The 17,200-nt window shown below is 39.7% G+C and overlaps 1 protein-coding gene across 1 annotated transcript in view; it reads right to left on the reverse strand.

Annotated features, from left to right (window-relative positions):
• Window positions 1-356: 356 nt before the first annotated feature.
• Window positions 357-17,200, reverse strand: part of NCK2 (NCK adaptor protein 2) — an 85,155-nt gene continuing 68,311 nt past the window's right edge. The window contains exons 4-5 of the mRNA XM_071430751.1: window positions 10,993-11,714; window positions 357-1,728 (exon numbers count right to left, since the gene is read on the reverse strand). Of these exons, the coding sequence (XP_071286852.1) occupies window positions 1,534-1,728; window positions 10,993-11,714 (917 nt within the window). The 3' untranslated portion in view covers window positions 357-1,533. The remainder of the gene's footprint in view (window positions 1,729-10,992; window positions 11,715-17,200) is intronic.

Raw genomic sequence — 17,200 nt, forward strand, 5'->3', positions numbered from 1 at the left:
GTCAGACAGTGCTGGTATCTGCTTAACTTGCTCTAGTTATACACAGAGGTAGTTGCACTACTACTGGCTGAAACACAGAATAGGTAAGAAATGTGTTTTAATAGCAAAGAGGTACCAGGAAATAGGTCCATCTTGCAGATTTCATTAAAGCTATGAATGGACTTAATTATCACAGAAACATAAAAACACAGAGCTCATTAGACACTGCCTCATATCAAAACTGTCCTCTGCAGTCACAGATGATTTCTTTTTAGGCCACACAAATTCCAAGACAAACAAATTCATTATTTACTCTATTTCACCTTGCTAAAATAACACCAGGACTACCACCCAAGGATAAATCCAGTACTCCATCATGACGTAATACCTTTTTTATTACAATATCCAAAAAACTGAGTATGCAAGATTTTGAGATCTCATGATCTGTTCTTCAATCTCAGGAATGTGCCATCTAAAGACTGTATATTTAAACCATAAAGGAGTTTAAATGTAAAGAAAAGAGAAAAATGCATTTTCTTCATAAACATTCTGTGTGTCTCTTCCTACCAACCACGCCATCCTCTGTAGAACCCGAAGATTTCTTTCTGTAAAGCAAATATATATATAGTGTTGGTAGCCCGCCCCACCCTGTCCCAAGATCAGTTTTTATTAATCTTCTGTATTAGTGTCAACAATCAGCTACAGATACATATTACTTTGAGAATTAAATACATAATCGTTTAATTCAAACAAGCAGAAGGGCAAGAGGAAAAAGCATTATGTGGATGGCACATTTGGTTGTAGATTACCGAAACATTCAGCCTTTACAATTCAATTATTCTTTCTCTAGTAATCAACTTTCAAATAAAATTTCTCTTTGTTGCAATTACAGACCAAAATACACTAGTTTTCTTTTACTACAATCTTACCATAGTAGTTTAAGAAGTACTATTACAAAATGCTTTTAATTAGTGTACTCTTTACGAAGAGTCAGAGAGGCAATGTAACAGCAGAGTACAGTGTAAAGAGTGCTTCTAGGAACTAGGAGGTTTTGTATTATCCTACTCGGTAAGCGATATAGCTACAGAACTCACAGCCACAACTGTTATGTCTACTCTCTCTCACTTAAGCAGCTGCAGCTTCAGTGCATTCAAACTGTGCCCGATGTCTCTGAAGGGAGAGTTCTGCCTGCATGAGCAGTCTGAACAGATTAACACTGGTTTGAATTGAAAACGCCCCTCCTTGATCTGAGCTAACTATGTAAACGTACACAGGAGAGGGGCGTTTTGAACTCTGCTGGGAAGGTGAGTGCTCGCCACGGCCACCCAAGGGAAACTCTCAACCTGAAGAGAGGTGGTCAGAGGTTAACAAAACTGGAACACAAAGAGAGGCAAACAAAAAAAAAAGGACAAACAGCAACTGACAGAGCAAACACTTTAGAAAGAGCCTATTCCTTAAGCCTGCTTCAGATATTGCTCTGCTCTATAAAAGTGAATTTAGGACCTAAGGCTTGTAAGTTATAAGAGGCCCAGGTGGCCAAGTCCATCTTCAACGTCACTGAAGTGCTTTCACAAGATATAGCTTTTCCCCGTGTTCACTGGTGAAGATGGGAGCCTTTTTGTAGTGTTCCACCAACTCATCCATAGTATTAAATCGCCGCTGCCCAATACAATAGACATTGTCCACGAGCTGCACCTTGAAATGTTTGTTCTTCCCCGATGCCTTTAGAGATACTGAGAAGTCACTGGGCTGTTGAGAAGAATTGAGAAAGAAAGAAAAAATTACATAGAAGAGAACAAAATGACAGCATAATTTTGCAATTTCAGGAACAAACTGTGTCATATAGTTGACAGTAATTTACATTAGCCACAGCTCGGTGCTTTAGCTCCTTAAGAAACCCAATAGCCTATTATTCAATAAATAATTACCATTGTTATTAACGTGAGCAGTTAAGTCAGTTAAGTGAAAGCTCCCCAGATGCACAGTTTGAAGCTGCCAATTACATGACTAAACTGCAAATATTATCTTAGTTACTCAATCTAGAAGCCCAAGAATGTCAAGGAGAAGGGAAGAATTTTTATCATGCATGTCTTTCTCACTAGAGTGCCCAGGAGAAAACAATTACTGCAATATTGCTTGGGCGAGATGAAGAAAATCCCCCATTTCGCTTTTTTTAAAGCCGTGACCACTAGAGGGCCATTCTTGCTTTGCATTGCAAAAGACAAAAACACATGCACCTTTTATCTTCATTACCACATGTATGGGGAATAATTTCTCTCACTGAGTACATTTTCTTTGTAAAAAAAGATAAAGCTATAGAAGAAAAACACTATACAAATCTCACCATCACACCACTACCCACAAAAGACAGAATTTATGCACTAATTAAGTTACTCATGCCATAACAATTTCTGATGATAAATCTCTTCATCCTGGCAATCAGTTGCTTTAACAAGGCGAGCGCTGTCATCCAAACAGCCAGAATGAGACCATTCCACTTCCTTCACTACATGCCACATAGGAGGGTAGAAAGGACACAGTGTCCCTTGCTTCCAGCTGAACTCTGTCTCCAGCCACCTACTGCTGCTGGCTAGCCACAGAGATGGTGTAGGAGCCTGGGCAATAAGGATTTAATGTGCTGCTATCTATGCCTCAAATACCAATGACCATTCAAGCAGGCAAGTTAGAAAAGGATGTGCCTGGAAAGGGGGGGATGTGCACAGGTAGGGCAGCACCCTTCTGGGGACAATTATCCTGTTCTGGTCCATGGAGACCACACAACACAAAACAATGCAGCATGGGAATGGGGTCAAGGAACAGGCAAGTCCAGCAGAGGGGGATCAAGACTACGAAAAGACCCTCAAAGCTCCCCCCATTTCCATAAAGGTCCAGAAGAGTTGCCATGCTGATTCACTTACATGAAGAGCAAGAAACCTAATTCCAGGGAGGGGAAAACTTACCTATAACTAGGTAGCCCCACAAAGCCTTGGTGATGTGCTGCCCAGGCCCTGGATACCCTGTTGGCTGGATTGATCCTGGATCCAGGACTGCAGATCTCCTTTCCTCTGCAGTCTGATCTCCCTTTCACTTTCCCTTTCTTCCCTCTTTTCTTTTATTATCACTCTTACTATTAGAGAATAGGGGTAAAACATGAATTTCTATGCCGACTGTGTAGTTTGCTAATAAAACTTCATGAGCTTCTTTAGAACCCTCGTGGTTTTTGTCATTCTTTGATGAATCTTGGGTGCTCCCTTCCATGTAGGAGGGGGATATGACAGATGGGAGCACGGGTTTGCCCTGTGAGAGGTGTACGGAAGTAGGTGTCACCAGCCGGCAGTAAAATGAATAAAAAGAACACACTGGAGTTTGTAACAAGCACTTAATGGAGTTCAGTAATGCCTGCTGCTACTCTGGAGGTACTGCTGCAGTGTCTCAGCCCACTGAAGGCATGGCTTCAAGCATGGCTTCAAGCACAAACCACTGCAGGCACGTGCCAGGATTTGACACAACCTTACTGTGTCCCTTGGTCTCTCCCCACCATGGCACTGCTTTGGCTGGGCCAGCACTGCAAACCTGTGCTTGCCCAGGTTAAACAAAACCCACCTGGTTCACAGCACTGTCTTGGGAACAATCCTGAGCACAGCCATGGCACAGCAGAAGACCAGCTGGAGGGGTCAGGAGCTCTCACATGTTACTGCTGACACTAGACTTCACAAAACCACACCCTGAGACCTCTACACTGCATTTGTGAGGGGTCAAACACACACTGAGCACGTACCCAAATAAGCTGGAGGACAGCATTTTCTCAGATATGCTGTCTTTATTCCTGCAATAAAATGGGTCTCTGCCCACACATTCCTCATGTCCTGCCTATCCCAAAAAAATCTCATCTCTTGCATCTCCCCCTCACCTGTCTTAGCACTAACACTTTCTCTGCCTACCCTCTGACTCCACGGGCCCTGCCCACAGCAAACAAAGCTCCTGCCATGCCTGCTGATCTGGCTCTGGTCCAACTCAAGGCTCAGCTTTGGGCAGCAGCTCTTCTCCTTTTGTTCTGCTAAAGGCAGCAGCAACCTCCCCACACCCTTGGCCTAACCCTCTTCTACCTCAAGCCACTACATTCCAGATCAACAGGCATCACTTCTTTAAAAATTTATGTAACACCCGTAGGATAATTACTTCTTCCATCTATAATCCAGGGTCACAGGGCCTTGACCGGGGCAGGGCAGGCTCCATCAGGAAGGCTTCCTCTGGCATTGAGCAGCCACTGGCTCAAAATACATGGAACACTCTCTGTGACTGCCAAGAGGGAATTGGGAAGGGTGGGAGAATGTGATGGAAAGAAATGTGCATACGAGTGGATCTTTGAGATTTCCAGTGCTCCACCCAAGATACATTTTGTGTCCTGTCGTCCATCCCTAACTCCAAATATGAAAACTGCTATTTTAAGCCAGCTGTCTCTGATATTAAGCCCCTGCCTCACCAGCATCATAAAGAAGAGTGCATAGAACTCACACCAAGACTGGCCTATTTTCAGCACCTCCACTGGGTTAAAGCTAACCTGGCTGTACAAACACTTTGCTGTGGTTAAAGCCCTGAATGCACTGTGGACAAACCCTCCAGCAGCCATAGCCACACAGGCCTGGGACCTGGTTCTAATGGAATCTTCATAGTTCCAAGCAGCAGCCATTAAACAGTAACAAAGCGCAGGCCTGCACAAAGCTCTCCAGAAGTTTTGGGACCCTGGGCTCATGGAGGAGAAATTTAGGGCATGGGCAATGTACTGATTGCTGTGCCCTGAACACAGGCAGGTCTCACCAAGGACAGACTGAGGCAGCAAGTACAGATTAGCCAGTTAGGATTCCAAAAACAATATCAAATCTTACTAAGTTCTGCTGCTTCCATGGGTGATGCCTACACCAAACAAAAACCAGTAACCAAAAGGTTGTCAATTAAAACAGAAGAACTTACAAATAGGAAGTTCATAATCTGAACTAAACTTTTTTGTTTGTTTTAGGAACAGGAAACAATTTTATGGCAAAAGTTTAAAAAGAAGTTGAAATAATCATTTTGCTCTCAAAAATCTTTTACTATTTTCTGACAAAGCAGTTGTTTTTAGCATGTCAAAATTATGAGTTTTCAAAGCTCCTTGTATCTTTAAAGAAACATTATTTCTAGGCCATAAAGGATGTGCTAATGACATGCAGAGAGATGCTGGACCTCTGACCTACTGTCCTGTGACCCAGGCACTGGCCAGGCTTCTATCTTTATGAGCTGATCCACACAATATATTAAATACTCTTTCTGCCAGTTTAATTATAACCTTAGTGAATGAACATTTCTCACGAACTATTGTCTATTCTCCACAGCCTGGAAGCCTGATAGTTAGATTGATACATAAGTAGAAGTCATTATCATATTTTCTGCAGCCTATGTTACAAAGTTTATTTTTTCATTATCTGATTTAATTTAAAAAATGTAAAAAGCGGAAGGGCTGATCTAACTCTTTTGAGAGTCATCATCCGGTGCAAAGAGATGGAAGAGCTCAAACAGCTGTTGCAAAAATCCTGAAACACTTTATTGGTCTCAGAGTAGTAACTTCCATAGGACTCAAGAATGAACAGCAAAAGAAATTTGACTTGTTTTTGTTTTTATTTTGGTTCCTTTTAGCCCTAACAAATGCAAATTCATTAAAAATATTATTTTAAAAAAATTTAAATAAACTATTGCTATGAACACTCCCATTTCAAAGTATGCTGGTTCTATGCAGTTTGAATTGGTTCCCTGCTGTCCTCCTTGGATTTGCTCCAAGTCTGTTTATTTTATTTACTGTTTAAGCTATTTTGTTCTAACTGCTGGCCAATTTTTCTCTCTTCTCCCTCTTAAATTAATTGCTACATTTGGATGTTTACACACTAACTTTTCCAGGAAAAAAAGATGCACATACACCAAATAAAAGCAGAACAGAAGTAAGCTTTAATCCCCTAAGTCTATAGAAAAGCTGCTGATTCTGCAACAGAGTTACAGAGCATAGCTTTGTGGCAAGGAAACTATGAATATTTCTGCACCACCATAACTGGAAAGACCTAAACCTGAAAAACCTAACTTGACGTTAAATCAATTCTTAAATCAAAAAATTAAATATTAGGTTGAATGCACCTACAGTCCTTGTGTAGTAGTACTTTGAATTGTTTTCAATTCCTTTAACACCTGCTTATATCTAGAGATGACCATGAGCTAGCTGGTGCCTAGGGCATGTGGAAAACAAATGGTAGGAAGTTGTTTCTTTATTTCTTTGGTGAAGAATTGAATGATCTTTAAAAAAACCCCACAACCAACTGAAAACTACCACGAAAACAAGTGATAAAGCGATATAAGGAAAAACAAGTGAAACACGAAAAACAGAATTCCCTCTTCACATCCTCAATTTCAGAATGAAATGATAATTTTATCATTTATAAATGGTAAAGTTGTGAAAAACAGTTCCCTCTGAAAATCTTCTACTGATCCTGTAACTTATTTAAATTTTCCCTTTCAATCCAATTCTATTTGCCAATGTCCTTTCTTCAAAAAGATATTCTCACACACTCATTCTTCAAACTATTCCAGGCCCTTTGAGCTCCCATCAGTGAGCCTGTCCTGGGGCTCCCCAACTCCTTCCATTACCATACCCAAGTTTTCCCTCACTTCTCCTCTTACTCTATCACCCAGCCAAAAAACTCAAAGTCATGGCTCAAAGATCTAAGGTCAGGCTGGAAAGAGCCATCTGGGAGAGTTAATTCCTTTTTCTACCCCTTCTGTTTCATTTTGATATAAGCAAATACCATTCTCCTCCCTATGTAATGTTCATGTTCCAAAATCAATATTACACAGGTCACAAATATGAATTGGTTTCATTGATCTTCAACTACAGCTCTAATAAGATTTCTGTTCTTCCATTTAAAATAAGCCACTAGGATATTTCCTTACGCCTGTTTTCAAAGAAAAACTTTCTCCTCATGTCTGCTGTACTTACCAATCACTGCATGTCACAGAATGTGACCAATGTTCACTTTTTAAACAGTTGCCACATTTCATTGCTTCTATCCAACAGCTGCAGGATTAAAACCCCAGGAAAACATGGGACACTGAATGCTACAGAATTAGCACCTCAAAAAACATACAAACTCTGAACCTCTGCCTCCTCCTTCTATTGTCATTTTTGCTAGACAAAGAACAGAAAAGCTAAATATGATCTCAAAAACTGACAAATCCAGTCGCACCTACAATCCTCAGTATCATTTTAATATGCCTAAAATCATCAGTATCATCTTAAAACTATACTCTGCAACTCTGTTTAGGATGGGTTACTGTAACTTGAATGCTGTGACACTACCAGCAGAAGGTAACCAATACTTCCTAATGAATAACTGCTCCTGAAATCATCCAAAAACTTGCATAGCTCACTCACTAACATAGGCTGAGAAAAATAACACCTTCTCTGCTTCATGAGAAGACCTCATAGGACTACAAAGCACTGGTGTTTGCCTGATCACCAGTTTCACAGACACCTGCAGAGGACTGTAAGGGGCCCACAAGTTCTGACAGAAGCTCCCTTTGAAGTTTAAGGGTGTCTGCAGCAAAGGCTCTGCTCAGAAGCTGGAGGTGACACACTACTGCTTCCTGTTAGCTGCAGTACTAGTTAGCACACTTGTTTCCTGGTATGAACCTGAACAAAACAACTCTCTCCCATTCAAATTTGCTTCTGTACTCAGTGAAATCTGAGGTCTTCAAAGCATTACAATCACCCACCCAACCAAGACCACCAGTATCAGCCAAGACCTGTTTGTCTTGGGTTAGGAGCTACACAAAGAGACCAAAAGTCTGGCTGCTGAAGAGCCTGCAATCCAAAAAAAATGGCTCCACAGAGAGCCATTATTGTTTTGTTACTTAAATGAGACAAACTGCAGGTTTCATTAACCTAGCAGCCTGCAACAGAAAGAACAACTAGCTAGCAGTATTTCTAATAAGGCATGTACCCAGTTCTTTTAGATCTCCAAAACTAAGGTGACATTACCTAGGTATAACACAGTTGGCAAAAACATTATCAGTAGGGAACTGTGCCTGTTACATAAACTATGGGCTTAAATGGTTCAAACAAGTTTATGGTTCTAATAATAGTATTTCGTAATTAATGAAGATAATCAGCCTCCTAGCTACCTTACTGAGTTCATCTCAGGTTATTCTCCTCTATGGCAGCATCCTCTAGATCTAAGTGGTACTGAGGAAAATATTTTTGGCTAAAGAAATCTAGCTGGGAGATAAACATCTGGCAAGTTAAATCTAGAGAAATATTGTAAAATCTTGCAACTACTAACACTTGAAATGCAAAAACATGACAGTCTCATCAAGTGAATACCAAATAATACAAACCTTCATCTATCCAAGGACAGCTTTTCATAGCTCAGTAATAAGAGCAAAATTGAAATCTAAGGAAAACTTTTATGCAGACCAATTTTTGTAACTATGGTGATGGAAGGCTACAGAAAACTCTAAAACAGGTCAAAAATAAGACACAGTATTAGGAGCATGACTCACAGTTTTATCTATGGACCTTTCTAGAAAGGAATAACCCCTGCATTCCAAGCATTAAAGGTGAGTTAAGAACACAGCATAGTGGGAAGTGCTGGTCTGGTGGTCAGATGAGCAAATCAGGGAGCTGACAGCTTGGCTCTGCTCAGCCTGTTCTCTCTAATCAAGGCCATCTGCTCAGATTGTGAAGACGCTCCTGGTGACTTTAAGCCACAGCATGAACAACCTCTGTAGTCACATGTGTGAAATACAGCAACTGTCAGAATTTCATGAGTCATTGCTAAACTCTTTCTTTATTCCATACATAATAAGTTTGAAATAGATTTTTATGATCCTTTTCTTAATGCTTGCAAGTATGCCCATTCACTTATTGTGGCACTCCAGGGAAAAAACTAGCAATCCCCAGTGTTTTATAATTCACATAAATACACACTATATGATGGAATGATACATAAAGATTAGGGTAGAATAAAGTTTGAGATCTAGTAAATTATTTCTTCAAACCTAATAAAAACTAAAACCCACATGCAGTACTAATACACAGAGGTATTTATGTGCATAACTGCAGTTTTCTCATTGCTAAAAAAAGGCTCGAATACAGGGTTTGCAAGACCAGATAAAGAGTCAAAAAGAAGGAAAAATGCTAAGTTCCTCAATTCAGTGCTTTTTTTTTACCTGCAGGTGTGCAAAAAACTTGCTGTGATATGAACTGAATAAATTTTCTGTTATCCCACTAAGTGTTAGATGCTAGAAATAGTTTGAAGATCACATTCTGAATGAATCTTTTGTAAAGCAATGATTTCCAGCAACAATGCAGGCAAAAAGTTTGAAACTGCTTTGAATGCAAGGATTTAGTGTTATGATGTCACATTAAATAAAAAGGTTACTGTGTTCTTTCAAGGTAGTGTGTTTACTCCAGAGATAGAGGCAGACTCTTAAGAGCTAAAAAACCAAGCTGTAGCACAGTGGCCACTGTGGCATATCATGTCCTGAGAAATGGGTGAGCATTTTTGTATTTTAAGTAATGTATTAATTTTCAAACTCTCCTTCTGGCACTTTCTCAAGAGATGAAAGGAAAGTGATAGCTACAGTCTAAGGATAAATCACAATGCAGCCTCTAGATCTGAAAGTGAGCTTCTACCCACTGGACTGATATGCCAAGAATCCACCACATCCAGTATGCCTCTGTGTGACAGAATGTTGATAGAAAAAGAATGTTGGGAAAAAAAGGAATTACTGTAATTTAATGGTTACCGTAATCCTTCAGTGGCTTTCTACATTTTACAAGATTGTGTGTCCCACATCAGTCTTTTCTTCTGTTGACTAAACAAACATGATTCCTCTCAGCCTCTGCAAATCAGTTGTGATTTCTAAATTCCTATTTTTCTTCCTATCTTCCTCTAGTTTATTTTAATTTAATCTCTAACTTTTTTCCTGTTCTCCTGTGGTTTGTTTGCATTTGCCTTTGTTTAGTGATTATAATTAAGCAGAAATAGGAATTCAATGACACAGAGCTTCAAAGAAAGGGTAGTTCGATAGCTATCACATTTTTTGCAGAGCAAATTCATCAAGGAGAGGTGCCTGAAATTTAATCAGACAATACTGTCTTCAGATAAAAATATCTGGGACTGTTACAAAGTTGTACTTTGTCAATTTTCTCAATGTTATGCATGATGTAAGATTAAAATCTGTCACCTTTTCAAAATCACAGCCAAAGGATAATTAAATTTTAGTGCTTTAACTGCGAATTCTCTGGCCTCAGCACATATGAAAGTCCTTTCAGTTGAATTTTAAATCTGAACTTTCAGAATGACATGAACCATAATCAGCATTACTCAGATCCCTCTGATGCCACCAAGGCTCAATTTACAAGGCATATGAGCTGCCAACTTGACCCTCTCTGTTGTATATAACAACCTTAAAACTAGATATAATAATAACTTTACCTTATTACAAACTAAATTATCTAAGTAGATAAAAAATACATTAAAATGGAATTTTAACTAATAAAGAAACTATGTAATTATTAAATTAAAAGCAGAACAAAACTGACCAGTGCAAAGATTTTAATTGAAAATAGCTTTAAGATCAAATCAATGACCAAATTTTCAATCACCTAGAATTATTTTATCTTGTAGTGCTTTAAATTTGAGGATTGCATGAGAAACACATGAAAAGCCAAATGGAAGCCTGAAATATTTTACTTGATTGTCCACAAATTTAAAAAACCCCTGGATAATACAGTCCACACCTGTTAAATTTCAGTGTAAATGTCACTGCATTTCACTGACAGACCAATTCTCACAAGGAGGGAGGGTATTGGTTGGTAATGCTGAAGCCCTGCTGGCTTCTTTAAGGGTGAAAAGACAGGGAGTCAGTTAAGTGCTGTGCTTGCTAACCCATGCATGGGGGTTACAAACCTGCGGGCTGAGCACCACTTACCGAAGATTCACTGTCTCTAACAAGGAAATCTCCTTCAACTCCCCTTTCGTTCAGGGCACATTCTGCTTGGTGCCGGGTAACGTTCCCGTAATACCACTCTCTTCCAGCAAATCGTCCGGTAGAAGATGGTCCCGTGTAGCTTATCTGAGGTGGATGGGAAGTGTTCATGGAAGGACCATCACTAATGATTACTACATAGTTTTTAGGAACAAGACCGATCTGACCTCTGGAATTTTTACATTTCCACCATTCTGGGTCATTTTCCGGCTTTTCAATGACTTCCATCGTTTCTCCTTTTTCAAAATTGAGCTCTTCATCCGTGACCGAGCTGAATGGGTACAGTGTCTGAACGATGTGGAGTACTTTGGTGCCCTGGCCGTTACTCATGGAAGCGCCTTTCCTAAGGCTGAGGAAGCTGGGTGAATCTGCAGTTGCCTCCTCAACCTCCTCTACCACATAGTTCGAAGGGAACCAGCCGATCTGTCCATTGTAGCTCCCTCTCCACCAGCCGTCGCTGCACTTCTCCATGACAATCACTCGGGACCCTTTAACGAGGGACAGCTCATCCTCCCTCTCGGCAACGTAGGCAAATTTCACGTAGGCAGGAATGTTAAGATCGTAGATCCGGTCGGCGCTGCTGCCGTTGGAAGGGTACTCTGCGTCTGTGCTGGGAGTGGGAGAGGCGTCTCTCGCACTCGTCTTTCTCTTGGTTTTTCCCAAGCCTGTTAAAGACAGAAATGTAAAGTGGTCACTTGGAATGCTTGTCCCCAGACTGCAAAAGCTGGATGTGGTGACATGCTGTACCGTCACTTCAACAACACTGCTAAATGGAGATCTCTTCTGTAACACTACATCGTCAGGAAATAGCAACACCTTTAAGAGATTCTTGTTAACATCCAGCTGATGCACCATTAGGTAAAGAGCAATTTGTGTTATAGTGATTTCTATTCTCTTCTCGGAAGGAGCAGAGTTTAAGCACACTTAAACACAGTGATTTCTTCACTGGGAGAACAGCTAATCACTGAAACTGATTCTCAGCTTCCTCTTCTCTATCTTCAAATTCCAGCCAAATGACCATGCCTTTTAATATTGGAGATGACTTCAATTTGGCTCAAACAAAAAGTGAAAGAAAACCTACAAAAATTAATGAGCACAGAAATAACAGCTAAAGTTTCTCTGCCGTCTGTATTGCTCTCTTTGCTCTAGCAATACCCAGGCAGGCACTGCTGCAATTCCTTCCAACTGCAACCCCCCTTCCAAAACCCACACCTCTTTCACCTACATTTCATCACACACTGTAACAACAGAAAATCTGCTGGTGAGGAAGACCATTTGCATGTATTTCTCTATAATCTATAAATTCTGGTGTCCTGTCATGGCTTTAATTATAGTGTTAAATACAATGTACAGAAGAAACAACAATAACATTGAATGCATTATTTTTTTTTAAATTAGAGAAACCATACTAATGTCTGTTTAAAAACAGAAAAACTTTACAACACACTTGGTACACTTGGTGTACTTTTCAAACTTTTGCAGCAACCCCTCCTTAAGCTTATATATAAACAAAATAATAAAGTGAACAAGTAGCCCTGTCTTGTGAAATTCACTTATAGAAATTTCTGAGAAACATAAGATTATGTCACAGTATAGCACAACCAAGCAAAATGTCATGCAAGGGACAGAAAGCAAAACCTTCACAGAAATAGAAGCATTTGTACTTTTCTCCATACTCATAGAGCCTGGGCGGCAGGTGAGAGCTTTAGTTGAGACACATGCTGATTATAGAATACTTAATGGAAGGAAAATAAATAAAGGTACTTTGTTTCTTCAAATAATCTGAAATAAGGACATGCATGCTATTTCATTTTAACTATTCAAGCCTATTCAATCCAGCCACTCCACTGCCAAAAATTGTGTTTTAATATATTTAGATATATATATATGTACATGCATATACAATGGGCATCTTCAGCAAAGCTGTTTGTTCACCACAAAACTTCATGCTTATTTCACAGTTAATCTGTACAGCACAGACTAACAGTGCACAGATAACCATGCAGGGATGGTTGTCTAGAAGGGTTAAAAATACATTAGTTAATATGTGGTCTTATGGTCTCAGAAGATGGCAGAAAATTCTGATGATCCTAAAGTGTTTCCTGACCTTCCCCAGCAGGACCTTGTTTCCTGCTGTAGCCTGCTACATCCTATTGTCATTCTAACTACATCACTCCAGCCAAGAGCCAGTGGCTGCACTTTCAGGCAAAATGAGGGAGGCAGCTTATTGTACTAGGGGAGACAATCACAGGAAAAGAGTGTACAAGCAAGTACTAATCAGAAGCTGGTCAGGCTCTGATCTCTGCCAAGACTGGAAATTTTCATCAGTTTAGAGATCATTTTTAACCAAAAAGACAAGGATGTTTCAGAACTAATGAGCATTAAATTACAGTGATATAAACAAACACAACTTAAAGGTTGTTCTGTTAAGAAAAGGGGGAAATTACTTTTATAAATTCATGGAAAACAAGCAGCTTTATTTCAATAGATTCACTCTACATAAAGCCCTCCACTGAGACTAAACCTTCCAGATTAAAAACCTAGGCTTTTATCAGCTCACTAATGAAGATATACAGCCCACTTCTTGGAATTACAGCAAAAGAACTAAGGAAAAAAGCAGTAGATGGTGAGGCAGCTGGCCTACCTAGTTGAAACGCAGAGCACAGAGATAACTGTGAGAAATGGGGATGGAGAGTGGCAGGAAAATGACATAAACTTAAGCAACTAGAGAAAAAACTGTTTACAAATAGGTAAAAATCCAAAATCTCTCAAAAACCCTTCTGAAATCTGATAAAGGTATCTAAACATTTAGGAAAAAGTTATCATTCAAGCACCATCCTTCATTTGGATTTGCATAGGTTCCCTCTTTTTTCACAGACCTTCCAATAGTGCATCTGACATTTCAAATATTGTTTCCTATCATGACCATTAAACATAAATCATTACAAATTTGGGAAAATAATTTAAATAATTTAAAAAAAGAAACATAGTAAAGTTTCTAATTTTTATCAATAAAGATAACTGGAGTTCTTCGGTTTAAGCTTAACACTTTACGTGAACAAACTTTTTAAGGCTGACAGCATGGTATTAACATTTTGCAATAGCAGCAATGTGCACCAAAGGCTTTCCAGTTGGTTTGACCAAAAGAACAAACTATGCAGAGACTCATCTGTAGTCAGGCACAGCAAAGGGCATGCACATTATCTAAGAATAATTTTTAATGTGAGATTGCAAAATTCATAACTGTGTCCATGACTAAAGAGGAAACAAGTTGTTCCATGAGCAGAACATGGAAATCTGTTCCTGTTTTTCACTTTATACCTTCTGCTGAGCTATTCCTCCTCTTCCTCCCCCTCCTCCTGCAGGATTCATAGTAAGTCCCCCTACTGTATGACTGCTTTCACATCCCCAGGTCCTTCTCATATCTCTGGGTCCCCACTGCCATCTCCAAAATGCCCTCAAAGCATACTCCATCTCCCCTGGTGCTGCCCTCCTCCCTACCTTTGTTGGGCTGGCCAGCCAAGCACAGTGCCTGGTGCCCCCCTGCCTCTCAGCCCTGCCTGGACTGAGCAAAGAGCTGGGGTTGCTCTGGCTTCTCCTCCAGTGAGGGACATCAGCAATGACTCTCCCAGGCACAGACTTGGAGAAAACTAGTTAGTTTATCTCTGCCAGTCTGTCAAGTTTGCCTAAAATTGGCTGAGTTATCAAGGATGGACAGATGGATGGACTATGACAGCTGACTGTGACAGCATGACTAGTGTAAGCTTCATTTCCTTAGGAAAGTCTAAAAATACAGTTTAGTGGGATGGCTCATTACAGCTAAACAAGAATAAAGTCAGGCCAGTTATAAACTTTGTATATGCATCTCTAACAAAAACCACAACTCCATTAAAAAAAGAAAAGTACTATCTACATAAGTCATCTATTGAAGAGTAAACACTACCATTCTACTAACAGAATCCCTTAGAAATAGTAGGGGATTCTGTTAGTAGAATGGTAGTGTTTACTCCTTATTCTTATGTCTGAATGGAACGAAACACATTTAAAGGATTTCATGGAAAACAAAACATTGAAGCACTTTGGGAATCACATGTAGAAACGTTGAAGATACTTGCAATTGCAGTCATAGTTTTGGTGTGTTTTATTGTCTTTGTTCTAATGAAAACCTATCTACTGATCTATCTACCTATCTGCTACACCTGTGCTTTTCCTATTCTGACTCAGTGGATACAGTTCATCTGTAACCTGTGGAAGCCACAATGCTTTGTAACACAAACAGTTGTCATAAGGAGTAGAGTAATCTAAAGCAAGAGATTAGCTTTCAAGTGAAAGGAAAAGTGGGGAAGGAAAAGAAGCATTGCAAAGCAGCAGAAAGCCTGTTTTGCTACTGCAATTTGTAGGAAGCAACACTATTCACAATCTACAATAATCCACAGTAAATTACTTCATTTTCACTCTTATAAATACATTTCCAAGTGATGTGAGCTGGTATAATTCTTAGGATATACTACTGAGACAAAAAAAGAGAATCAACTTGTTAGCAATATTTCTGGAGAAGGGACCCACTGCAAATCCTCCTTCTCTCTGCAGTGAAAGAAATCCTCTGGCCCCATGGTTAATCCTAGGGAAACTCAGAAACGTGCCTGTTGCATCAGTACATGCTGTCTTCCTTTCCTAGCTCAGCTGTGGCCCTAAAGAATAACTTGTTTTTTGAGTAGCAGGCTGAAGACCAGTTTCCTATGAATTTGCTTCCTGTCACTTAAGTTGCCATTGTGCAAGCACCCCTTCATTACCAGCTTGTCCCTGAGACAGTCTTTCCATTGTACCTATAAGGTCCTCGAGCCTGCACCTCCAATTCCCTCTCCCCACAGCATTTCCAGCCTTCCTACCTCATCCTCCTTAGACTTCCCTAGGAAATGTCTTGAGCTCCCCCAAGCCCCATAGCAGAAAGTGGTGGAATTTGCCTGTGGTCCATCTCCTCTGGCCTGATGCTGGGCAGTGCCAGTTCCCCTACTCCTACGTGTGTCTCCTGCCATGCTGGCCACACTCCTGGGCCAAAGCATGGCTGCCTGTCAGCACAGATGCCCCAGCTGCCCAGGTGCTCCTGCTAAAAACAAAAGGGTTTCTCTCTCCATCTGCCTTCAGTGATGGCACTGAAACAAGGCTGCAGAGCTACAACCTCTCAGAAAATTGGTTCATAGGATAAACAAGTTTAATTATATTTAAAACATGATCTAAAATCATATCTTATCAAACACATACATAATACTTGCACAGAAAGGGATTCTTGCCACTAGTATAGGTTTGTATTCCATTTGCTAATCATGATTTAATATTCCACACTACCTTTACTAGGAAAAGCCTATTTACAAAATAGACAACTTCCTAATTTTACAAAGATTTATTTGACACGTCTTTCCACGTTCCTGCAAGCTGGTATCCTTGTCTGAGACTGATGAACGACCACATATTGTATTTTAACTGCATTTGATCATCCCCAGAGATGAAAGAACATCTCCACAGGCTTATCCATACTCATGGTTATTAACTTCTGCTTAAGAATAACATGAACCAAACATTAAAGGTATTTGCAGTCAAATTCTCTAGGATCCCTTTCCCAAGACTGCCCACTAAATTTGTAAAATCTTGTATGTAGCTTAACTTTAGACAAAACACAGATGCATTTCTTTTTTGAAGGAATTTTAAGTTGATTTTATACCTGACTTCTTCTAAAGTTGATTTGCTATTACTGTCTTTCGATTTGATATTATTGCCTTTTCTATTTTTCCCTCTTCTGTACACAAAAAACATTATTCAGTACCAAATGACAATTTCTGAGAAACTGATCTGAGAAACTGTCTCTGATTTTAATACGTAATTTTAATATACAAATGATGAGCGAAGATATTTTTTGCAGCTCACCTGCATATCAAAACAAAATCACAGAATAAAAAAAACCAAAAATCCTTTCAGAAAAACATTGCAATATGACAAAAATACTGCTTTGAGAAATTGTGAGATACCAAATTTCCAAAGCAGAATTCCTCAATTCAGAACTCAGTGAAAAAGACCAAATACTACTAAATACAATGGACACAACTCCTTAAGAATCCTCCAATAGTTTAATATTCAAATATCAAGAATAATTAAG

This window comes from Agelaius tricolor, unplaced genomic scaffold (genome assembly GCF_023055355.1).
Source record: "Agelaius tricolor isolate 1412-34295 unplaced genomic scaffold, bAgeTri1.0.p SCAF_7, whole genome shotgun sequence".
Taxonomy (NCBI): domain Eukaryota; kingdom Metazoa; phylum Chordata; class Aves; order Passeriformes; family Icteridae; genus Agelaius; species Agelaius tricolor.